General features: G+C 42.4%; 1 protein-coding gene across 13 annotated transcripts in view; it reads right to left on the bottom strand.

Moving 5' to 3' along the window:
• nap1l4a (nucleosome assembly protein 1-like 4a) overlaps positions 1-26,128 on the bottom strand; it is a 67,693-nt gene that overhangs the window by 20,208 nt on the left and 21,357 nt on the right. For all 13 annotated transcript variants that reach the window (XM_031801814.1, XM_031801813.1, XM_020457026.2 and 10 more), the window contains exons 5-9: positions 24,766-24,852; positions 23,636-23,767; positions 23,400-23,471; positions 22,982-23,121; positions 20,351-20,496 (exon numbers count right to left, since the gene is read on the bottom strand). In XM_031801814.1, coding sequence (XP_031657674.1) covers positions 20,351-20,496; positions 22,982-23,121; positions 23,400-23,471; positions 23,636-23,767; positions 24,766-24,852 — 577 coding nt within the window. The remainder of the gene's footprint in view (positions 1-20,350; positions 20,497-22,981; positions 23,122-23,399; positions 23,472-23,635; positions 23,768-24,765; positions 24,853-26,128) is intronic.

The following is a 26,128-nucleotide window of genomic DNA, read 5'->3' as shown; positions in this document are numbered from 1 at the left end:
CCAGCCTTTCGAAACCCATTGATAGTGGATTTTTTGACAATGCTCCACGCTTTCAGGACCCACTGGCAGACTTGACCATAAGCTGCTCTTCGCCTGCGGCCCGTTTTAGTGAAGGATTTCTCCCCACTTGTCATCCAAGCCTCCCACTGAACAAGGAGCGCCACCTTAAATGCACGATTTACACTGATGTCGAGTGGCTGCAAATACTTTGGGCCATCTGCTTTTCTTCCCTCTGAAAGCTTTTGTTGTATTTTTGCACTGAGTCAGTTCCTCACGCTGCTGTTTCCAACGTCTTATCATCGACTCATTAAGGCCAAGCTCCCATGCAGCAGCTCCATTTCCTTTTCCAACAGCCAGATCGATCGCCTTCAACTTGAAAGCTGCATCATATGCATTTCTCCGTGTCTTTGCCATGATGAGTGTGACAAAATTACTACCGTAATCAGAATGATGGGAAGTTTGAGCGCGCTCGATTTACGTCACATTATGTGACGGTGCGCAGTTCTTTGGCGGCATGAATCTTGTGAAAGCGGGAAAAATCCATAAATTAGCCACGTCATTGTATAAACCGCGAGGTTCAAAGTGTGGGAATAAAGTAGCGGCTTATAGTCCGGAAATTACGGTAATCACTAGTTAACTACACATTGTTGATGATATTACTAGATCTTATCTAGCGTGTCCTGCGTTGCATATAATCTGACTGACCATACAAGCAAACAAGTATCTAAGTATCTGACTGAGCGATGGTAGGCAGAAGCAGGCGTGTAAACATTCATTCAAACAGCACTTCCATGCGTTTTGCCAGCAGCTCTTTGGTGTGCATCAAGCATTGCGCTGTTTATGACTTCAAGCATATCAACTCCCGAGAGTTGAGGCTGGTGTAACCGAAGTGAAATGGCTAGCTAGTTAGCGCGCGCTAATAGCGTTTCAAATGTCTCTCACTCTTAGACTTGGAGTGGTTGTTCCCCTTGCTCTGCATGGGTAACGATGCTTCGAGGGTGGCTGTTGTCGTTGTGTTCCTGGTTCGAGCCCAGGGAGGAGCGAGGACAGGGACGGAAGCTATACTGTTACACTGGCAATACTAAAGTGCCTATAAGAACATCCAATAGTCAAAGGTTAATGAAATACAAATGTTAGAGGGAAATAGTCCTATAATAACTAAAACCTAAAACTTCTTACCTGGGAATATTGAAGAGTCATGTGCTTTCATATGTTCTCATGTTCGGAGCAAGGAACTTAAACGTTAGCTTTCTTACATGGCACATATTGCACTTTTACTTTCTTCTCCAACACTTTGTTTTTGCATTATTTAAACCAAATTGAAAGTGTTTCATTATTTATTTGATGCTAAATTTATTTTATTGATGTATTATATTAAGTGTTCATTCTGTATTGTTGTAATTGACATTATTACTCGGCATCTTTTTTGGTCCTCCAATAATCTGTATCGGTGTTGAAAAATCATAAATCGGTCGACCTCTAATCTCAAGGCCATCAGACTGTTAGAGAGCCATCATTAACATTGAGTGGCTGCTGCCAACATACTGACTCAACTCCAGCCACTTTAATAATGTAAAAATTGATGAAGAATGTATCACTAACCACTTTAAACAATGCCACTTCATATATTTACATACCCAACATTACTCATCTCATATGTATATACTGTACTCTATACCATCTACTGCATCTTGCCTATGCCGTTCTATACCATCACTCATTCATATATATTTGTTTTATGTACATATTCTTATTCATTCTTTTACTCTCGTGTGTATAAGGTAATTGTGAAATTGTTAGGTTAGATTACTCGTTGGATATTACTGCATTGTCGGAACTAGAAGCACAAGCATTTCACTCGATTTCTGGGGTCTTTAATTTAAGGTCATGAAACATGTGACAAACTTTACATGTTGCCTTTATATTTTTGTAACCAAAAATAAAGTGTTACCAAAATAAATTTTATAGTAGTCACCCTTCTCTCAACCAGCTTCATGAGGTAGTCACCTGGAATGCCTTTCAATTAACGTGTGCCTTCTTAAAATAGTTCATTTGTGGAATTTCTTTCTTTAATGCATTTGAGCCAATCAGTTGTGTTGTGACATGGGGGTGGTATAAAGAAGATGGTATTTTACCAAATAGGGCTAAATCATTACTTTAGGACATGGTTGGTCAATAGTTAACATTAAGAACTTTGAAAGTTTCTTCAAATGCAGTCACTAAAACCATCAAGCGCTATGATTAAATTTTACCAAGACGGAGAGGGATGGAGTGCTGCATCAGATGACCTGGCCTCCACAATCCCCCGACCTCAACCAAATTGAGATGGTTTGGGATGAGTTGGACCAGAGTGAAGGAAAAGCAGCCAACAAGTGCTCAGCATATGTGGGAACTCATTCAAGACTGTTGGAAAAGCACTCCAGATGAAGCTGGATGAGAGAATGCCAAGAGTGTACAAAGCTGTCAAAGGCAAGGGAAAGGGGGATACCTAGTCAGTTGAACAACAATGCATTCAACTGAAATGTGTCTTCCGCATTTAACACAACCCCTATGAATCAGAGAGGTGGGGAAGGCTGCCTTAAACCACGTCATCTGTGCCCGGGGAACAGTGGGTTCACTGCCTTGCTCAGGGGCAGACAGATTTTTACCTCATCAGCTCAGGGATTCGATCCAGCAACCTTCCGGTTACTGGCCCAACACTCTGACCACTAGGCTACCTGATGCCCAAAGGGTGACTACTTTGAAGAATCTTAAATATAAAATATATTTTGATTTGTTTTTGGTTACATGATTCCATGTGTGTTATTTCATAGTTTTGATGTCTTCGCTATTATTCTACAATGTAGAAAATAGTAAAAATAAAGAAAAACCCTTGAATGAGTAGGTGTTCTAAAACTTCTGACCGGTAGTGTACATACAGTGCCTTGCGAAAGTATTCGGCCCCCTTGAACTTTGTGACCTTTTGCCACATTTCAGGCTTCAAACATAAAGATATAAAACTGTATTTTGTTGTGAAGAATCAACAACAAGTGGGACACAATCAAGAAGTGGAACGACATTTATTGGATATTTCAAACTTTTTTAACAAATCAAAAACTGAAAAATTGGGCGTGCAAAATTATTCAGCCCCTTTACTTTCAGTGCAGCAAACTCTCTCCAGAAGTTCAGTGAGGATCTCTGAATGATCCAATGTTGACCTAAATGACTAATGATGATAAATACAATCCACCTGTGTGTAATCAAGTCTCCGTATAAATGCACCTGCACTGTGATAGTCTCAGAGGTCCGTTAAAAGCGCAGAGAGCATCATGAAGAACAAGGAACACACCAGGCAGGTCCGAGATACTGTTGTGAAGAAGTTTAAAGCCGGATTTGGATACAAAAAGATTTCCCAAGCTTTAAACATCCCAAGGAGCACTGTGCAAGCGATAATATTGAAATGGAAGGAGTATCAGACCACTGCAAATCTACCAAGACCTGGCCGTCCCTCTAAACTTTCAGCTCATACAAGGAGAAGACTGATCAGAGATGCAGCCAAGAGGCCCATGATCACTCTGGATGAACTGCAGAGATCTACAGCTGAGGTGGGAGACTCTGTCCATAGGACAACAATCAGTCGTATATTGCACAAATCTGGCCTTTATGGAAGAGTGGCAAGAAGAAAGCCATTTCTTAAAGATATCCATAAAAAGTGTCGTTTAAAGTTTGCCACAAGCCACCTGGGAGACACACCAAACATGTGGAAGAAGGTGCTCTGGTCAGATGAAACCAAAATTGAACTTTTTGGCAACAATGCAAAACGTTATGTTTGGCGTAAAAGCAATAGCCCATCACCCTGAACATACCATCCCCACTGTCAAACATGGTGGTGGCAGCATCATGGTTTGGGCCTGCTTTTCTTCAGCAGGGACAGGGAAGATGGTTAAAATTGATGGGAAGATGGATGGAGCCAAATACAGGACCATTCTGGAAGAAAACCTGATTGAGTCTGCAAAAGACCTTAGACTGGGATGGAGATTTGTCTTCCAACAAAACAATGATCCAAAACTTAAAGCAAAATCTACAATGGAATGGTTCAAAAATAAACATATCCAGGTGTTAGAATGGCCAAGTCAAAGTCCAGACCTGAATCCAATCGAGAATCTGTGGAAAGAACTGAAAACTGCTGTTCACAAATGCTCTCCATCCAACCTCACTGAGCTCAAGCTGTTTTGCAAGGAGGAATGGGAAAAAATTTCAGTCTCTCGATGTGCAAAACTGATAGAGACATACCCCAAGCGACTTACAGCTGTAATCGCAGCAAAAGGTGGCGCTACAAAGTATTAACTTAAGGGGGCTGAATAATTTTGCACGCCCAATTTATCAGTTTTTGATTTGTTAAAAAAGTTAGAAATATCCAATAAATGTCGTTCCACTTCATGATTGTGTCCCACTTGTTGTTGATTCTTCATAAAAAAATAATGTCTTTATGTTTGAAGCCTGAAATGTGGCAAAAGGTCGCAAAGTTCAAGGGGGCCGAATACTTTCGCAAGGCACTGTACGATTCAATTCTCACACGCTTGTTCAACAAACAATCAGTCAAACAGACAACACTCACACATAAGTGTAAACCTTCTTTGACAGTAACACATGGGTGGGTGTGCGCATGCACACACATTCCCACAGTGGTACCAGGCAGGCAGGGCTGCATTCCAGAGAGTCTGCTATGGAGGGAAAGTCAGATGAGTCAAGGTTAGTCCTTAGCCAGCATTCTCCCCATTTCCCACTCATATAACCTGAGAGACAACACTGATTGCAGGGTGATAGGAGATGGGGATGGAATGGACTTAACTTTATTGAAGTGAAGATAAAAATAGGAAAGGAGATTAGGTGGAGACTTATGAATGAAGTAAAAATAAAAGATGGAACAGAGGAAAGAATTGAATGTCATTTTGGCTACACTGAATTGAACTGAATGTTGGCTTACATTGAAGGGCGGGAAGTGAGTCTGAGAGGGTGAGGTGTACAATTTATGTATTTTTCTTTACAAAGAACTATTGTCTGAGAGATAGCGGATTCAGAGACTTGACTACGCAGGCCCCACCCTGAGGGCACACACCTGAGCTACAGTATTAATATCTACCAATCACACGCCTAGGATACACCAAAGAGGTATTCAGAGGTTGAAGGTGAGGGTTCAGGAATGGTGCATGCATGTTTGAAAGGAAGGGCTGACTAATAGATAGAAAAATGTGAGTCAAGAGCTCAAATAAAAAAAGGTGCTTTTTTACTCCTTCAGATTACCTAAGATATGCAAATCACCTTGTGACAGTGATATGGTCCTACCATCTTTGGTTTTACACACAATTGTGCATGTGTGTGTGTTCCATTCTTCACCATGACAATAAGAACTCCAAACTGGAGGTGTGTGATGTGTAAATGAGCTGTAGCTAAGTAAACAAATCTAAATCTTGGGTCGCACAAGCACACAGTTTAGTTCCGGTCTTGGCGAAAAATGGAAAGCTCACGTCTTTGACGTAAGCTAAGCTTTGAAGTTCAACGTATGTAGTACAGAAGTCTGATTCTAGTCCACAACAGAGATTGTGCCTACACAGACCAGGCTGTGAATAACTCAATAGAGACAGTCATTGTGTAAGAGGCAATGTGAGCAGCCCCTGTCCTGTATATCTCTTAAGTATGGACGCATTCCAGATGTATAAATATAATAACACATTTAGGCCTACTTTATAAAGCACTTTTCATTATTACAAAGAGCATCTTAAACTTACTAATCAAATTCACATCTAGAGATATTTAAAATGCCCAAAGAAGTGCTTGCCGTCTTAGTAACCAGAAATATGATACATTGAAGTCTGTGCAGAATGAGTTTTTGGGGGAAAGCCGTTCCACTGCCAGGATCAGGGTGCAGCGGGCAGAAGTGAGAGTCTACCATCACCTGCTGGTTGTGTTGAACAACTGCAGAGAAACTACTGTATGCTACACATGGCCTGAAGTATAATCTTGCTTTCTGCATGCTGAGTTACCTTTAATGGGTACTCATGCATCTTACCTTCGATGCATGGACACTTTTGTGTTATTTGTGTGAGTCTCATTTTTAGGAGTGGCCATCAAATCTTCTTTCAAAGGTGTGTTTTTCCCATGCTTGCATTAAGAATGTTGTGCAATGACTGGGTTTATCAGAATGCATGTTTCTATCCCTACGGCAGTCAACTTGAAAGTGCCTCGAGAGGAATATTATGTTCTTGGCATTGAACGCGACAAGCTGATCAATTGAATAGTAAACTGATTTTGCAGTCAGCCATCTTGTTGGCTGAGAAAAGCTCTAGTCTCTTTAAAGAGCACCGGTAGAAATATTTAGTTGGAGTGGTGGCAACAACTTAGCAGCAGCACAGTCTCACTTCCAAATGAATATAGCAGAAACACAGAAGGACCGCTAGATTAGCATGAAATGTGGACCATTCTTTGACAGAGGCCAGAGAGTTAAATGTGAAGAACGGAATATTTGGCAATGTAGAAAGCACATTTCAGATTTTTTTCCCCTCGCATAACCACGGACCGCGTGTACCCACAGATTAAAAAAAGCTGTAAGTGAAGACCGCACAGAAAAACATTTTTGGCATAAATGGAACATTTTAGGTTTGGGGCAAATCCAACATCACAGAGTTGACCCTACATATTTTCAAGTAATGTGGTGGCATGTTACGGGTACGCTTGCTGTCAAAGGGCCTTCCACAAACTGTTGCCACAAAGTTGCAAGCTCAGAATCATCTAGAATGTAGTTGTATGCTGTAGCGTTGAGATTTCCCTTCACTGGAAGTAAGGGCCTAGCCCGAACCACGAAAAATAGCCCCAGACCATTATTCCTCCTCCACCAAACTTTACAGTCAGCACTATGGTAGAATTTTCCTGGCATCTGCCAAACAGTGAAGCGTGATTCCTCACTACAGAGAGTAGTTTCCACTGCTCCAGAGTCCAATGGCAGCGAGCTTTACACCAATCGAGCCAAACGTTTGGCATTGCTCATGGTGATCTTAGGCTTGTGTGCAGGTGCTTGGCCATGGAAACCCAATTCATGAAGCTCTTGACGAACAATTATTGTGCCGAGGATGCTTCCAGAGGCAGTTTGGAACGCGGTAGTGAGTGTTGCAACCTAAGAAATTGCAGACCAAATTAATGCTTCAGAGCTCAAGTAATAGACATCTATAAATCAACAGTTCTGAGATTGCATGAAATCAGGCCTTCATGGTCAAATTGCTGCAAAGAAACCACTACTAAAGGACACCAATAAGAAGAAGACTTGCTTGGGCCAAGAAATACGAGCAACGGAGATCAGACTGGTGGAAATCTGTCCTTTGGTCTGAAGAGTCCAAATTAAAGAAATTGTTTCCAACCGTTGTGTCTTTGTGAGATACAGAGTAGGTGAAAGGATGATCTGCATGTGTGGTTCCCACAGTGAAGCATGGAGGTGGTGGTGTGATTGTACTTTGCTGGTGACACTTATTTAGAATTCAAGGCACATTTAACCAGCATGGCTACCACAGCATTCTGCAGCGATACGCCATCCCATCTGGTTTGCGCTTAGTGGGAGTATCATTTGTTTTTCAACAGGACAATGACCCAACACACCTCCAGGCTGTGTAAGGGTTATTTGACCAAGAAGGAGAGTGATAGTGCTGCATCAGATGACCTGGCCTCCACAATCACCAGACCTCAACCAAATTGAGATGGTTTGGGATGAGTTGGACCGCAGCGTGAAGGAAAAGTAGCCAACAAGTGCTCAGCATCTGTGGGAACTCCTTCAAGACTGTTGGAAAACCATTCCAGGTGAAGCTGGTTGAGAGAATGCCAAAAGTGTGCAAAGCTTTCAAAGGAAAATGATGGCTACTTTGAAGAATATCAAATATATTTTGATTTGATGGACACTACATGATTCCATGTGTAATTTCATAGTTGATGTCTTCACTATTATACAATGTAGAAAAAAGCAAAAAATAAAAACCCTTGAATGAGTGTGTCAAAACTTGAATGGTACTGTACATACAGTGCATTTGGAAAGTATTCAGATCTGGACATTTTCCACATTTTGTTACATTACAGCCTTATTCTAAAATTGATTAAATAGTTTCCCCCCCTCAATCTTTCTATACAGTTGTAGCAACTGTATAGAAAAATGAAATATAACATTTACATACATACTCACACTCTTTACTCAGCACTTTGTTGATGCAACTTTGTCAGCGTTTAAAAGCCTCGAGTCTTCTTGGGCATGACGCTACAAGTTTGGGGAGTTTCAGATCGCATGTATAGCGTCCTGAGGGCGAGCGATTTGCTGACGTCAACAATGTGAACAGAGTGCCCCATGGTGTCGGGGGGATTTTGGTATGGGCGGGAATAAGCTACAGACAACGAACATAATTACATTTTATCAATGGCAATTTTTATATATATATAAAAAAATTGCGATTGATAAAATGTAATTGTGTTCGTTGTCATATATATATACACAATTACATTTTATCAATCGCAATTTTTTTAAATATATATAAAAATTATATATAAAATTGTAGTTCCTATGCCTTCCACGAGATGTCAACAGTCTTGAAATTGTTTCAGGCTTGTATTCTGATAAATGAGGGAGTAAGAGCAGTCTGAATGAGTGGACCCTGACGTGTCAGAGCTTTTTCATGCGCAATCCCGAGAGAATGCATTTCTTGTTTACCTTTTATATTGACAACGTTATTGTCCAGTTGAAATATTATAGACAATTTAGGCTAAAAACTACCTGAGGCTTGAATATAAACATCGTTTGACATCTTTAAACCTATGTAAAAATAAGTTTTGTTTTCTGAATTTTTATAATGACTATTTCTGTATTTGAATTTGGCGCTCTGCAGCTTAAATCAGGTAATATTAATTAGAGAAATTATTTTATAGAATAGCATGTCATATCACCTAATCTTACTGACTTCCGGCGCCGACAGAGATGGCCGCCTCGCTTCGCGTTCCTAGGAAACTATGCAGTTTTTTGTTTTTTTACGTGTTATTTCTTACACTAGTACCCCAGGTCATCTTAGGTTTCATTACATACAGCCGAGAAGAACTACTGAATATAACATCAGCGTCAACTCACCATCAGTACGACCAAGAATATGTTTTTCGCGATGAGGATCCTGTGTTCTGCCTTTACAACCAGTGTAACGGGGTGGATTACATGCAGCGACCCAAAAAAACGACTCAGAAAAAGAGGGAAACGAAGCGGTCTTCTGGTCAGACTCCGGAGACGGGCACATCGTGCACCACTCCCTAGCATTCTGCTTGCCAATGTCCAGTCTCTTGACAACAAGGTTGATGAAATCCGAGCAAGGGTAGCATTCCAGAGGGACATCAGAGACTAACGTTCTCTGCTTCACGGAAACATGGCTAACTGGAGAGACGCAATCCGAAGCGGTGCAGCCAGCGGGTTTCTCCACGCATCGCGCCGACAGAAACGAACATCTTTCTGGTAAGAAGAGGGGCAGGGGCGTATGCCTTATGGCCAACGTGACATGGTGTGATGAAAGAAACATACAGGAACTCAAATCCTTCTGTTCACCTGATTTAGAATTCCTCACAATCAAATGTAGACCGCATTATCTACCAAGAGAATTCTCTTCGATTATAATCACAGGCGTATATATACCCCCCCAAGCAGACACGTCGATGGCTCTGAACGAACTTTATTTAACTCTCTGCAAACGATTTATCCGGAGGCTGCATTCATTGTAGCTGGGGATTTTAACAAGGCTAATCTGAAAACAAGACTCCCTAAATTTTATCAGCATATCGATTGCGCAACCAGGGGTGGAAAGACCCTGGATCATTGTTACTCTAACTTCCGCGACGCATATAAGGCCCTGCCCCGCCCCCCTTTCGGAAAAGCTGACCACGACTCCATTTTGTTGATCCCTGCCTACAGACAGAAACTAAAACAAGAAGCTCCCACGCTGAGGTCTGTCCAACGCTGGTCCGACCAAGCTGACTCCACACTCCAAGACTGCTTCCATCACGTGGACTGGGAGATGTTTCGTATTGCGTCAGATAACAACATTGACGAATACGCTGATTCGGTGTGCGAGTTCATTAGAACGTGCGTTGAAGATGTCGTTCCCATAGCAACGATTAAAACATTCCCTAACCAGAAACCGTGGATTGATGGCAGCATTCGTGTGGAACTGAAGGCGCGAACCACTGCTTTTAATCAGGGCAAAGTGTCTGGTGACATGACTGAATACAAACAGTGCAGCTATTCCCTCCGCAAGGCTATCAAACAAGCTAAGCGCCAGTACAGAGACAAAGTAGAATCTCAATTCAACGGCTCAGACACAAGAGGCATGTGGCAGGGTCTACAGTCAATCACGGACTACAGGAAGAAACCCAGCCCAGTCACGGACCAGGATGTCTTGCTCCCAGGCAGACTAAATAACTTTTTTGCCCACTTTGAGGACAATACAGTGCCACTGACATGGCCTGCAACGAAAACATGCGGTCTCTCCTTCACTGCAGCCGAAGTGAGCAAGACATTTAGACGTGTTAACCCTCGCAAGGCTGCAGGCCCAGACGGCATCCCCAGCCGCGCCCTCAGAGCATGCGCAGACCAGCTGGCCGGTGTGTTTACGGACATATTCAATCAATCCCTATACCAGTCTGCTGTTCCCATATGCTTCAAGAGGGCCAACATTGTTCCTGTTCCCAAGAAAGCTAAGGTAACTGAGCTAAACGACTACCGCCCCGTAGCACTCACATCCGTCATCATGAAGTGCTTTGAGAGACTAGTCAAGGACCATATCACCTCCACCCTACCTGACACCCTTGACCCACTCCAATTTGCTTACCGCCCAAATAGGTCCACAGACGATGTAATCTCAACCACACTGCACACTGCCCTAACCCATCTGGACAAGAGGAATACCTATGTGAGAATGCTGTTCATCGACTACAGCTCGGCATTCAACACCATAGTACCCTCCAAGCTCGTCATCAAGCTCGAGACCCTGGGTCTCGACCCCGCCCTGTGCAACTGGGTACTGGACTTCCTGACGGGCCGCCCCCAGGTGGTGAGGGTAGGCAACAACATCTCCTCCCCGCTGATCCTCAACACTGGGGCCCCACAAGGGTGCGTTCTGAGCCCTCTCCTGTACTCCCTGTTCACCCACGACTGCGTGGCCACGCACGCCTCCAACTCAATCATCAAGTTTGCGGACGACACAACAGTGGTAGGCTTGATTACCAATAACAACGAGACGGCCTACAGGGAGGAGGTGAGGGCCCTCGGAGTGTGGTGTCAGGAAAATAACCTCACACTCAACGTCAACAAAACTAAGGAGATGATTGTGGACTTCAGGAAACAGCAAAGGGAACACCCCCCCCATCCACATCGATGGAACAGTAGTGGAGAGGGTAGCAAGTTTTAAGTTCCTCGGCATACACATCACAGACAAACTGAATTGGTCCACTCACACAGACAGCATCGTGAGGAAGGCGCAGCAGCGCCTCTTCAACCTCAGGAGGCTGAAGAAATTCGGCTTGTCACCAAAAGCACTCACAAACTTCTACAGATGCACAATCGAGAGCATCCTGGCGGGCTGTATCACCGCCTGGTATGGCAACTGCACCGCCCTCAACCGTAAGGCTCTCCAGAGGGTAGTGAGGTCTGCACAACGCATCACCGGGGGCAAACTACCTGCCCTCCAGGACACCTACACCACCCGATGCTACAGGAAGGCCATAAAGATCATCAAGGACATCAACCACCCGAGCCACTGCCTGTTCACCCCGCTGTCATCCAGAAGGCGAGGTCAGTACAGGTGCATCAAAGCTGGGACCGAGAGACTGAAAAACAGCTTCTATCTCAAGGCCATCAGACTGTTAAACAGCCACCACTAACATTGAGTGGCTACTGCCAACACACTGTCAATGACACTGACTCTACTCCAGCCACTTTAATCATGGGAATTGATGGGAAATGATGTAAATATATCACTAGCCACTTTAAACAATGCTACCTTATATAATGTTACTTACCCTACATTATTCATCTCATATGCATACGTAGATACTGTACTCTATATCATCGACTGCATCCTTATGTAATACATGTATCACTAGCCACTTTAACTACGCCACTTGGTTTACATACTCATCTCATATGTATATACTGTACTCGATATCATCTACTGTATCTTGCCTATGCTGCTCTGTACCATCACTCATTCATATATCCTTATGTACATATGCTTTATCCCCTTACACTGTGTATAAGACAGTAGATTTTTTGGGAATTGTTAGATAAATTACTTGTTCGTTATTACTGCATTGTCGGAACTAGAAGCACAAGCATTTCGCTACACTCGCATTAACATCTGCTAACCATGTGTATGTGACAAATACAATTTGATTTGATTTGAATCTGGCATAGCCAAAGAAACAGCATACAATTCCAAAATATCTCCACTCCAAGGCAAAAGGTGTAGAATGGCAGCAAACTTGCTTTAAAACAAACATTTTCTCTACAGCGCATGGCAAAATATGTATTATTGGTGGTGGCGGTGCAACTGCAGATTTGTTTGTTGCCCCTACCCCCATCAAAGTTCGCAATCCCTGCCTTAAAAGAAAACCTACCTCTGTCTTTTAAAGACTTTACAATTGGATAGAGTTTTATTTTTCAGGGTGACATTTACCCGAATTATACCAGAAAGAGTTTCCACAAAATGTTGTGTTTATTTGTCCAAGCTCAGCTAGGGCTGTTACGGTGACCACATTTCTGCCACGTCGGCAGTCACGGGTCACGACTGCCAAGTTCCACGTGACCCTTGAGTCACTGTAACTAGGCTTCTCCAAATCTGCGCTCTGATGCCACTGATGGTCATTAGTAGCCTTCCAAACTTGCTAACAGCCAGTCGCTAATGGCCTGGTACTCAGTGCTCTAGTGTCCCTCTAATCACTGACATCAATGCAAATGCGATGGATAATCACAACCATTTCATGATAGCCCTAACATTCAGAGTTAGATGTGCAGCTGGTTGATGCATGGAATGAAATAAGTGTTGTGCAACATGTATTATAGGCTATGGAATTGTGTTAGAAAACTGATTTTTGATAGCCCATCAGCTGTCTATTCTGCTCTACAAAGCCTAAAAAACTAACTACGTAAACAATTTTACTGCAAAATCTGACTTAAGTTTGTCTAGACAGACAGCAATTTCTGATATTCCATGATACAGTTGAAGTCAGAAATATACTTGATATACCCTGCTAGGCGGGGTGGGATGTTTCTGGTTGGGGAGGGAAGATGCGGGCAAGTGGATGGGGACTGAGGGGTGGAATGGCGTGGGTTATCTTTGTATGCATTTCTTTGGTGTTTTTTTTAACCTCAAAGAAAGACTAAATTAAATAAAAAGTTGATCAAAAAAACATCCTCTACAGTGCAATCGGTAGGGCTGTGTCTCCATCTTTTTTTAAATGTAACTTTTATTTAACCAGGTAGGCTAGTTGAGAACAAGTTCAAGTGCAGATTGTCAAAATCAACTGATTTGTACGAGTCCAGGTTTTGCAGCTCTTTCAGAACATCTGCTATCTGGATTTGGGTAAAGGAGAAGCTGGGGCAGAGCTGTTGGCCGAGATTGGAGTAGGCAGGAGGAAGGCATGGCTAGATGTTGAGAAATGCTTATTGAAGTTTTCGATAATCATGGATTTATCAGTGGTGACCGTGTTACCTAGCCTCAGTGCAGTGGGCAGCTGGGAGGAGGTGCTCTTGTTCTCCATGGACTTTACAATGTCCCAGAACTTTTTGGAGTTAGAGCTACAGGATGCACATTTCTGCTTGAAAAAGCTGGCCTTTGCTTTCCTGACTTCCCTGAACAGTTGCATATCGTGGGGACTATTCGATGCTATTGCAGTCAGCCACAGGATGTTTTTGTGCTGGTCGAGGGCAGTCAGGTCTGGAGTGAACCAAGGGCTATATCTGTTCTTAGTTCTACATTTTTTGAACGGAGCATGCTTATCTAAGATGGTGAGGAAGTTACTTTTAAAGAATGACCAGGCATCCTCAACTTACGGGATGAGGTCAATATCCTTCCAGGATACCAGGGCCAGGTCGATTAGAAAGGCCTGCTCGCAGAAGTGTTTTAGGGAGCGTTTGACAGTGATGAGGGACTACGGGCCCATAGCGGATACAGGCAATGAGGCAGTGATCGCTGAGCTCCTGATTGAAGACAGTGGAGGTGTATTTGGAGGGCCAGTTGGATAACGTCTATGAGGGTGCCCTTGTTTACAGATTTAGGGTTGTACCTGGTGGGATCCTTGAGGATTTGTGTGAGATTGAGGGCATCTAGCTTAGATTGTAGGACTGCCGGGGTGTTAAGCATATCTGATGTGTATGTGTGTGCAGATCATGTAGCAGTTCACGTGTTCTTGGTTGAAATATTACTCAATTCCTGTATATAGTGAGCAAGTTCCTGTACAGTGCGTGTGTGTGTTATATATATATATATATATATATATATATATATATACATAATGTTCCTGTAAAGTGTATCTAGAGGATCTACAGTTGAAGTCGGAAGTTTACATACATTTATGTTGGAGTCACTAAAACTAGTTTTTCAACCACTTCACAAATTTCTCGTTAACAAACTATAGTTATGGCAAGTCGGTTAGGACATCTACTTTGTGCATGACAAGTCATTTTTCCAACAATTGTTTACAGACAGATTATTTCACTGTATCACAATTCCAGTGGGTCAGAAGTTTACATACACTAAGTTGACTGTGCCTTTAAACAGCTTGGAAAATTCCAGAAAATTATGTCATGGCTTTAGAAGCTTCTGATAGGCCAATTGACACCATTTGAGTCAATTGAAGTACCTGTGGATGTATTTCAAGGCCTACCTTCAAACTCAGTGCCTCTTTGCTTGACATCATGGGAAAATCAATCAGCCAAGAACTCAGAAAAATAATTGTAGACCGCCACAAGTCTGGTTCATCCTTGGGAGCAATTTCCAAACACCTGAAGGTACCACGTTCATCTGTACAAACAATATTTTGCAAGTATAAACACCATGGGACCACACAGCTGTCATGAAGGAGATGCGTCCTGTCTCCTAGAGATGAAGGTACGTTGGTGCGAAAAAGTGCAAAACAATCCTACGGTTCAAGACAACGGTTTTAAACTGCACATGGGTACTTTGGAGAAATGTCTGCTGGTTTGATGAAACAAAAATAGAACTGTTTGACCATAATGACGACCATGTTTGGAGGAAAAAGGGGGAGGCTTGCAAGCCGAAGAACACCATTCCAACTGTGAAGCACGGGGGTGGCAGCATCATGTTGTGGGGGGGGGGCGGCTTTGTTGTGGGGGGGGGCTTTGCTGCAGGAGAGACTGATGCACTTCACAAAATAGATGGCATCATGAGGCAGGAACATTGTGGCTAAATTGAAGCAACATCTCAAGACGTCAGGAAGTTAAAGCTTGGTCACAAATGTGTTCTCCAAATGGACAATGACCCCAAGCATACTTCCAAAGTTGTGGCAAAATGGCTTAAGAACAACAAAGTCAATGTATTGGAGTGGCCATCACAAAGCCCTGACCTCCAATCCTATATTGTGTGGTCAGAACTGAAAAAGTGTGTGCGAGCAAGGAGGCCTACAAACCTGACTCAGTTACACCAGCTCTGTCAGGAGAAATGGGCCAACATTCACCCAACCTATTGTGGGAAGCTTGTGGAAGGCTACCTAAAACGTTTGACCCAAGTTAAACAATTTAAAGGCAACACTACCAAATACTAATTGAGTGCATGTACATTTCTGACCCACTGGGAATGTGATGAAAGAAATAAAAGCGGAAATAAATAATTTTCTCTACCATTATTCTGACGTTTCACATTCTTAAAATAAAGTGGTGATCCTAACTGACGTAAGCCAGGCAATTTTTACTATGATTAAATGTCAGGAATTGTGAAAAACAGAGTTTACATGTATTTGGCTAAGGTGTATGTAAACTTCCGACTTCAACTCTATATTCGGATCAACTGGCTTGTTCATATGTCAGGAAACAAAATACACACAGTCAGATAATATACCTGGCCATTACAACAGATCAAAAGATTTTATACCATATTCGTAGTTACTGTGTTTTGCCTTTGTAGGGCAGTATAGACTAGGCCTACTATATTTATGTGTCAACTTTACTAATATTAAACATATAGCTTTGCTTTACAACCAGAGTAGCATACCTGGCTGGCATGAAAATGAACCATGGGCAAAGAGTCCTCCATTCGCTATTCAAGTGCATGATAATGTCCCATTCTAAGTCAAAATTAACTTTGCACACAATATTTAAGACAAGATTACATTGAGAATAGTCTGATGGGTGAGAATATTATCACTTGTGAATGATGCCCAGCGTGTGCAGTCCAAGGCAATAAACATTTTTTGCATCTTAAAAAAAATCCTAGCATGCTATGTTGCATAGGCCTATATGTTTTGATAAGGTTTGTATCACAACTGAAATGGCCAAATAATTAAAGGCCTAGGACCTATAGAACAGGGTTGGAGCCCCATAGCTGACCGAAACATGTTCTTATAAGCCCAGTCAGTCATTGCGCAAACTCGTGTATAAACAGAGTTTTGAATCGCCACTATTTAAGAGGATCCCAGCATTCTCATTTTGCTATATTTATTGCGAAATGTTTCAAATTTAGCACATTCATCTGCTTTACAAACAGTGTAGCCTACTTGGCATATTAAAAGTGCTTCCTCCATTTGCTGTGTGTGCAGGCTACAGATGTTTTTTTTTGTGGGACAAAAATGACATTAGTAGGCTATATGTATAGACTCGATTAAATTGAGAATAGTCAGATGTGAGAATATTATAAGTGCTTGTGAAATTGTGACTTTCTTCGAATCATTAGTCACATCATGCTACCTTAGAATGTATTAGAAATCAAAACGTATAGACTACAGTTTGTATAACAACTAAAGGTGTATAACTTCTTGATGCACCCATCTTCGTTAGCTGGATCATTTGTCAACATCCGCTGAATTGCAGAGCGCCAAATTCAAATTAAATTACTAAAGATATTTAATTTTCATGAAATCACAAGTGCAATATAGCAAAACACAGCTTAGATTGTTGTTAATCCACCTGGTGTATCAGATTTCAATAAAGCTTTTCGGCAAAAGCATACCAAGCGGTGATTTAAGGACATCTCACTCAGCAGACAAAACATTACAAACAGCTAGCAGCCAAGTAGATTGCTTTTCTAACTTTCGTGACCAATCAATTAAATTGCTTACCTTTGATGATCTTCGGATGTTTGCACTCACGAGTCTCCCAGTTACACAATAAAATGTTCCTTTTGTTCCATAAAGATTTTATATCCAAAATACCTCCATTTGGTTGGTGCGTTATGTTCAGAAATCCACAGGCTCGAGCAGTCACGACCGGGGAAACGAAAATTCCAAATAGTATCCGTAAAGTTCGTAGAAACATGTCAAACGTTTTTTATAATCAATCCTCAGGTTGTTTTTACAATATATAATCGATAATATTTAAACCGGACTGTAGCTTCTTCAATAGGAGAGAGAGAGAAAATGTCTGCACCAAGCTGTTGCGCATGCAAAACGCTGCAGGCACCCAGCTATCCAATGACGATGCATCTTTCTCGCTCATTTGTCAAAATAAAAGCCTGAAACTATGTCTAAAGACTGTTCACAACATGTGGAAACCATAGGAAAAGGAATCTGGTTGATATCCCTTTAAATGGAGCGAAGGCAGGCAATGGAACAGAGAGCTTTCAGGAAAAACAGCACTTACGGGTTCGATTTTCCTCAGGTTTTCACCTGCAATATCAGTTCTGTTATACTCAGACAATATTTAGACTTTTTGGAAAATTTAGAGTGTTTTCTATCCTAATCTGACAATTATATGCATATTCTAGATTCTGGGCCTGAGAAATAGGCAGTTTCTTTTGGGTACGTTTTTCATCCAAACATCAAAATACTGCGCCCTACACTCAACAGGTTAACGCCACTGCCCTGGTCTCAGCCCTGACTTAAATCTACGTGAAAACCAGAGACAATACTCAAACATTGCGGTTCATCGATCGGAGCTGTGGACTCGAGTCACGTGACTTGGACTTGAGTACTACTCGACTTGGCAAAAATAATAAACACTTGACACTCGAATTCAGCATCTATAACTCTGGACTTAACTTGAGCTGTAACACTCGAGAGACTTGGATTTCCCAAAAGAGCAGCACCACCTTCCTCTCCTGTTAAATTCTGTCATTACAGTGAACATGCAATTCCGTTGTTCAAAACGGAGAATCACATTGAGTTATATGGGAAATGACCATCACATTTGGCTCTGCCTAGTGCCACTGCGCTAGAAGGTGCAGAAAGGCAAGAGGAAAAATAGAACACTATCCTATATTTTCAACACTTGTCGCTTGAAAATATGATCTCTGAGCAAGAGTCTCCGTGAATGTTTAATCTCAGCCAACCACAGAACTCAACGCGCATGTAGTGGTCAGAGGGTAAATAGGAACACTTCGTTCAAATTGGAGATTTCATAATGTCAAAATCAGAAACTTTGAACAACCCACGGAGCACCATTAAATGCATTATAAAAAAATTCTAAGATTATGGCACAACAAACCTGCCAAGAGAGGGCCGCCCACCAAAACTCACAGACCATGCAAGGAGGTCATTAATCAGAAGCAACAAAGAGACCAAAGAAAACCCTGAAGGAGCTGCAAAGCTCCACAGCGGAGATTGGATTATCTGTCCATAGGACCAGTTTAAGTCTACATTCCATAGAGCTGGGCTTTTACAGAAGAGTGGCCAGAAAAGAGCCGTTGCTTATAGAAAAAAATAAGCAAACACGTTTGGTGTTTGCCAAAAGGAACATGGGAGACTCCCCAAACATATGAAAGAAGGTACTCTGGTCAGATGAGACTAAAATTGAGTTTTTTGACCATCAAGGAAAAACACCATGTCTGGCACAAACCCAACACCGCCACCAATGGTGGCAGCATCATGCTGTGGGGATGTTTTTCATCAGCAGGGAATGGGAAACTGGTCAGAATTGAAGGAATGATGGATGGCGCTAAATACAGGGAAATGAATGAGGGAAACCTGTTTCAGTCTTCTAGAGATTTGAGACTGGCACGGAAGTTCACCTTCCAGCAGGACAACGATCCTAAGCATACTGCTAAAGCAACACTCACGTGGTTTAAGGGGAAACATTTAAATGTCTTGGAATGGCCTAATCAAAGCCCAGACCTCAATCCAATTGAGAATCTGTGGTGTGACTTAAAGATTGCTGTGCAGAACCCATCCAACTTGAAAGAGCTGGAGTAGTTTTGCCTTGAAGAATGGGCATCCCAATCCCAGTGGATAGCTGTGCCAAGCTTATAGAAACATACCCCAAGAGACTTGCAGACCTGCAAATGTTGACTCTACAAAGTATAGGCTTTGGGGGGTGAATAGTTATGCACACTCAAGTTCTGTTTGTCTTACTGTTGTTTCACAATAAAAAATATTTTGCATCTTCAAAGTGGTAGGTATGTTGTGTAAATCAAATGATACAACCCCCCCCCCAAAAAAATATATATATTTTAATTCCTGGTTGTAAGGCAACAAAATAGGAAAATGCCAAGGGGGTGAATAACTTTGTAAGCCACTAATATCAACACCAGCTGTAAATAATTTGGATGGCTTTCTATTAGTAATGATGATTCAAGGAAACATTTTCATGATCTGTGGAGTTTATTACATAAGCCTATGTATTGTACTAGTGGGCTAAAATAAGAGAAAATATTACTTACTTTTCTTAAAAATGGTATTGAAAGTGGTATAAAACCCCAAATTAGGGACTTGAGACTTGACCTGAGCTCTGGAACTTGAGACTTGCCTATTATTACTTGGGATTTAATGCGATACTTGAATGGTAAGACTAGCAAAATTGTGACTTGTTCCCATCTCTGCCATCAATGATCTACAACCAACTTGAATGAGCTTGAGCAATTTTGCCAAGAACAATAGATAGATGGGGCCCAAAGAGTTTTGCAAAGTTGGAGGAAATGTATTCAAAATTATTTGTAATTGCTGTCAAAGGTTTTTCTTCCAAGGGGTGTGAAGACCTATGCATCATAATTTTCAAAAAAATCTATACATTTTTTTTCACTTTGAAAGTGGGTCATGAAGATCAGTGGAGGGGATCCCAATTTAATCCATTGTTAGATTTAAATTGAAGGGAGCCAAATGTGACAACTGTGCAAAGGGTGTAAAGACTAGATTGTGGTGTTCTCACCTTTAATGGGGTTGAAGAAGTTGAAGAAGGAGTCGTTGGGCACCTGCTTGGTGACTGTGCGGACAGTGCCACGGCCTTTGTGCTTCTGCTTCTTCTTAATGGTCTTCACCGTCACATCCTTCCCCTTATGCCAGTCTATCTGACAACTAGAGGGGAAGGCAGGGAGAGAAAGGAGAAATTATCAAATTGAATGGACTTGGTTTTATGTGCTGACTGACATGACGAGTAAAACTTTGAGGGCCGGTTCTGCAAAGTCCTGGACGTCATTGGAGAATCTCCATTGAAATAGCTTTTCAGTCCAGGACTGACCTTAAACCCCTAGTCGATGTCCGCACCCCATAAAAACCTGTCAGTTTAAGATAGCCCAACAAAAAGGTTTCCCGTAGCGAATATTTTTTTAATGCGTTTGGATGGGCTAAAACAATGCCCGAAAATTATTTTATTAAATGTTTTTATATACACTGCTCAAAAAAATAAAGGGAACACTTAAACAACACAATGTAACTCCAAGTCAATCACACTTCTGTGAAATCAAACTGGCCACTTAGGAAGCAACACTGATTGACAATAAATTTCACATGCTTTTGTGCAAATGGAATAGACAACAGGTGGAAATTATAGGCAATTAGCAAGACTCCCAATAAAGGAGTGGTTCTGCAGGTGGTGACCACAGACCACTTCTCAGTTCCTATGCTTCCTGGCTGATGTTTTGGTCACTTTTGAATGCTGGCGGTGCTTTCACTCTAGTGGTAGCATGAGACGGAGTCTACAACCCACACAAGTGGCTCAGGTAGTGCAGCTCATCCAGAATGGCACATCAATGCGAGCTGTGGCAAGAAGGTTTGCTGTGTCTGTCAGCGTAGTGTCCAGAGCATGGAGGCGCTACCAGGAGACAGGCCAGTACATCAGGAGACGTGGAGGAGGCCATAGGAGGGCAACAACCCAGCATCAAGACCGCTACCTCCACCTTTGTGCAAGGAGGAGCACTGCCAGAGCCCTGCAAAAAGACCTCCAGCAGGCCACAAATGTGCATGTGTCTGCTCAAACGGTCAGAAACAGACTCCAGGGGTGGTATGAGGGCCCGACGTCCACAGGTGGGGGTTGTGCTTACAGCCCAATACCGTACAGGACGTTTGGCATTTGCCAAAGAACACCAGGATTGGCAAATTCGCCACTGGCGCCCTGCGCTCTTCACAGATGAAAGCAGGTTCACACTGAGCACATGTGACAGACGTGACAGAGTCTGGAGATGCCGTGGAGAACTGCCTGCAACATCCTCCAGCATGACCGGTTTGGTGGTGGGTCATTCATGGTGTGGCATTTCTTTGGGGGGCCGCACAGCCCTCCATGTGCTCGCCAGGGGTAGCCTGACTGCCATTAGGTACCGAGATGAGATCCTCAGACCCCTTGTGAGACCATATGCTGGTGCGGTTGGCCCTGGGTTCCTCCTAATGCAAGACAATGCTAGACCTCATGTGGCTGGAGTGTGTCAGCAGTTCCTGCAAGAGGAAGGCATTGATGCTATGGACTGGCCCGTCCGTTCCCCAGACCTGAATCCAATTGAGCACACCTGGGACATCATGTCTCGCTCCATCCACCAACCGCACGTTGCACAACAGACTGTCCAGGAGTTGGCGGATGCTTTAGTCCAGGTCTGGGAGGAGATCCCTCAGGAGACCATCCGCCACCTCATCAGGAGCATGCCCAGGTGTTGTTGGGAGGTCATACAGGCACATGGAGGCCACACACACTACTGAGCCTCATTTTGACTTGTTTTAAGGACATTACATCAAAGTTGGATCAGCCTGTAGTGTGGTTTTCCACTTTAATTTTGAGTGTGACTCCAAATCCAGACCTCCATGGGTTGATAAATTTGATTTCCATTGCTAATTTTTGTGCGATTTTGTTGTCAGCACATTCAACTATGTAAAGAAAAAATTATTTAATAAGAATATTTCATTCATTCAGATCTAGGATGTGTTATTTTAGTGTTCCCTTATTTTTTTGAGCAGTGTGTGTGTGTGTAATATATATATATATATATATATGACACTTCAAGGGGTCTTAAAATTCCAAATCAAATAGCTAAATGATCCTTGGTTTGACATTAAAACAATTACATATAGCTTAGTAGAACCCCCCCTCCACAGGCTTAGACAGTTATGGGTTAATCTATGTGCGGGAAAACGTCCCTTGAGGTTTTGGTTTATTATTGTCACATTACCATGATACACAATTGTCCATGGCAAAAAAGAGAAACAGAGACTCAGCGATATGACATGTAACAGATGAGCGATGTGTTACAATGCACTAACAGAGTAGATGCACATTAAACAGCTACAACTTGATAGCTGCGGGTTTGGAAACAGCTGGGAAGTTAAGCCTAGCATTTCAATTAGTTGTTGCAGAAATTGACCCGGTATTGCCATTCACTTCGTGCATTGCTGACTACCTTTAAGAACCTGTCATGTAAAATATGTGCAATAGCTTAGAAAATAAAGACATTTGACTCTTGGTGGAAGCATAATTTGTTTACAACATTAGGACCGCTTTACTGAGGAAATGTTGTGTTTCCTTGCTATGAGTATTGAGACAGAATCATGATAACCTCCTAATGTCGTTGACCCTCACCCTTCACAGTCGAAAATCTCTGGGCCCTCAAATGAGAAGGGTTCATCGTCATCAGGCTCCGACTTCATCTTGTAGACTTTAGAGAGCACAGCGTTGTTGAAGAAACTGTTTGGCTCAAAGTGGAACTCTAGTGTGAAACTCTGCCAAGGGGAAACAGAGGGACAAATGACCAAAATACACAGAAAATACCTTCACAAAAACCACTGTCTCGCACATAGAGGTTATTTGATCAGCTATGTGATTAGTTTATTGTACAAAATGTATTCATTCTATGAATAAAGGGATGTGATCTGAAAAAAAACAAGTCAGAAGACTAACTCAATTATCAATGTCAACTTTCTATGTTCAGACAGATAAAGGACTCAACGATCCTGGAAAAAAAGATGGATCCCATACTCAGTTGGATTGTAATACCTACCATAGGTTGTCCAGGCTCAGAGAACTTGACTTGGATGTCCTGAAGGTGCTTCATGATAGGCTCATCGTGTTCCTGATGGAACAGAAACCGCTTCAATGCAGTACTCCACTCCAATGTGTTTACATTGTAGCATATCACTCAGATGTAGCATATCACTCACCACTCCGCTGTGTGCGCACTAGTTAGGAGAGAAATCACACACTGACTAGGCCCCACATGAAAGTAAGACAGTCTACCTGCAGCATGTCACTAAGCATGTCCACGCTCTTGAAGATGGTGAGCCAGAACTCGGGTATGCCTTTGGGGTCTTCCTCTGGGGCGGCATCCTCTTTCTTCTCCTCAACAGCAGCCTTCTTCTTCAGCTCCTCCTACAGGCATACAATTGTTACTATACTTTGATTTCTCATGTATTCCCATCTGTGCATGTACTATGCAGTTGTCAGTTACCAACAGTTGTCCTGGAGAGCTATCCTTTTGTTCAAGTGCAGCACATTTTAAGGGTGGATGGTACTTGTCCTGGATGGTTTGAGCTGTCTGGCTGGTGCCGGTGAGCAGCAGAGGCAGGAAGCAGAAGATCCAGAGCAAGGTTTTTCATTTTAAGGCTCTTGGAGCAGGTATATACAAATCATCAAACAAGATGCTGGACAAGGCTCAAAGTAATGAATAAATATAATGATTGAAGATCTGTCTGACTAGCCCCAGGACTCCAAACACCACCAACTAACCCCTGCAGAGACAGGGAGCCATCTTACCCTCCCATAAGGCACCAGGTGACAGGAAACACTTGTAATTGAATGCACTTTGTCAAACTAAACCAATAAACACCTCTACAGTTAAGTTACTATAACCTGTACGATACAGAAATATATAGAATAATTTGAAAGAGCTGGACTAGAGCAGAAGCTTCCCCCCCAATTAGCAATGGTGTGTCCCTTCTTAAATAGCAAACTATGGTCACCTGTGTGCTTGGTGGCCATGCCCCTCCACATTCTACAAGACAGATCTCACACACAAACGTGTAAGTATTGCTTTAGACTGGCCAATAGTACTGCTTTAGACTAGCAACAAACGTTCTCCGATTTACTTCAGATGTCTTCTGTCATTTATATTCAATGTTAAGTAATGATTTAAACTAGATCGAACACAGGTAACACAATACACCAAAATGAGTATTTGGTGAGGTGACCAAGAACCATGTATAATTTGAAAATGGGACTAATGAGGAAGCACAGAGTTAACTTTCTCCTTTGCAACAACAAAAATGAATACTCTGGTTCCTAGTTTGAAGGTTCCATCTAAACAGAGCTGTGACTGGCTACAAGATGTTTGAGGGGCATGATGCATTTGAGCCAATCAGTTCACTAACCGCTAGCTCTTCCTCCTCCTCTCTGTCGTTGTGCCACTCACACTCTTCGTCTGTGGGTTCCACTGTGGCTGTCACCACGTCTCGTCTCTGTGGGTAAAACACACCAAAAAAAATAACAAAGTGACTGGCAAGAAACAGCACGCACTAACTTTTTTAAAGTGCCAACCACTAGAGCATTGGACTAGTAACCGGAAAGTTGCAAGTTCAAACCCCCGAGCTGACAAGGTACAAATCTGTCGTTCTGCCCCTGAACAGGCAGTTAACCCACTGTTCCTAGGCCGTCATTGAAAATAAGAATTTGTTCTTAACCGACTTGCTTAGTTAAATAAAAGGTAAAATAAAATAAAATATTAACTACGAGGGATGTGACAACGTGACAATTTATCGGTTTTCCATTCAAATCAAAGTGAATTCACAACGTAGCAGCACTGGTGCCAGTAATTGTTTAGGTCTCGCGGTGCATACCTTTCAGATGGTTAAACATTGCACCTGTACTACTGTAACTCCATTTCCTTCTCATTTAACTTCTCAAAAGTATTGCCTTACAGATATTTCTCTGCCATTTTCCCAATTGGTAAAAACAATGACTTCATGGCGGAGTCACCTCCAAAATAATTTATTCCTCGACTCCTGGTGTTGACTCCCATTTATCTGTGTCAAGATTAGATTGCGCTAGGAATCGACTCTTGAGATGAAGTATTTTTGGAACAGAGGAGACTGATTAGTTGCCGTACTTCCGAGAACAAACACTTGCATATTTCATAGCGAGCTAGTGAGGGACAGAGAGGGGAGGGGCACAGTATAGGCAGGTCGGCCACCAGGCATACAGTCAGAACCGTGCACTAGACCCATCTATCAGTATAGGCAGGTCGGCCCCCAGGCACAGTCAAAACTGTGCACTAGGCCTATCTATCGGAAATCAAAAGGCGTATGTCGCAATGGAAAGCTGTATCTTGCAATGTCTCGCAACTTCAGCAAAGCGGGGGCCTATCAATGAATAGGCTAGGACATTCTGTACGCAGTAGATCAAAGACTGAGAAAGAGCAGGGGTGTGTAATCATTAGGCCAAACATTTGCAAAACAGAAACTAAAACAAGTTTCTATAGGACAAAATCAGGTAGGTCCCTCCCCATTACAAAATGTTTCTTAAAACGGAAGCAAACAATGAAACAGAATCAGCTAAATGAATACGCCCCCAGGCAGTGTTTCCGCTAGCCACGAAATTGAAAAGCCGATAAATAAAAATGGTGGCGGTCAATACATTTTTTTGAGAAATAATGAATATTTGCCTTTTCATTGATGGAAATACCAGTCAATGTAAATACATTTGACTAGTCATGCTTAGTCCACAGGTTATTTTGCT

Source organism: Oncorhynchus kisutch, linkage group LG22 (assembly GCF_002021735.2).
Source record: "Oncorhynchus kisutch isolate 150728-3 linkage group LG22, Okis_V2, whole genome shotgun sequence".
Lineage (NCBI taxonomy): Eukaryota > Metazoa > Chordata > Actinopteri > Salmoniformes > Salmonidae > Oncorhynchus > Oncorhynchus kisutch.
This window is presented reverse-complemented; position numbering and strand designations above follow the sequence as displayed.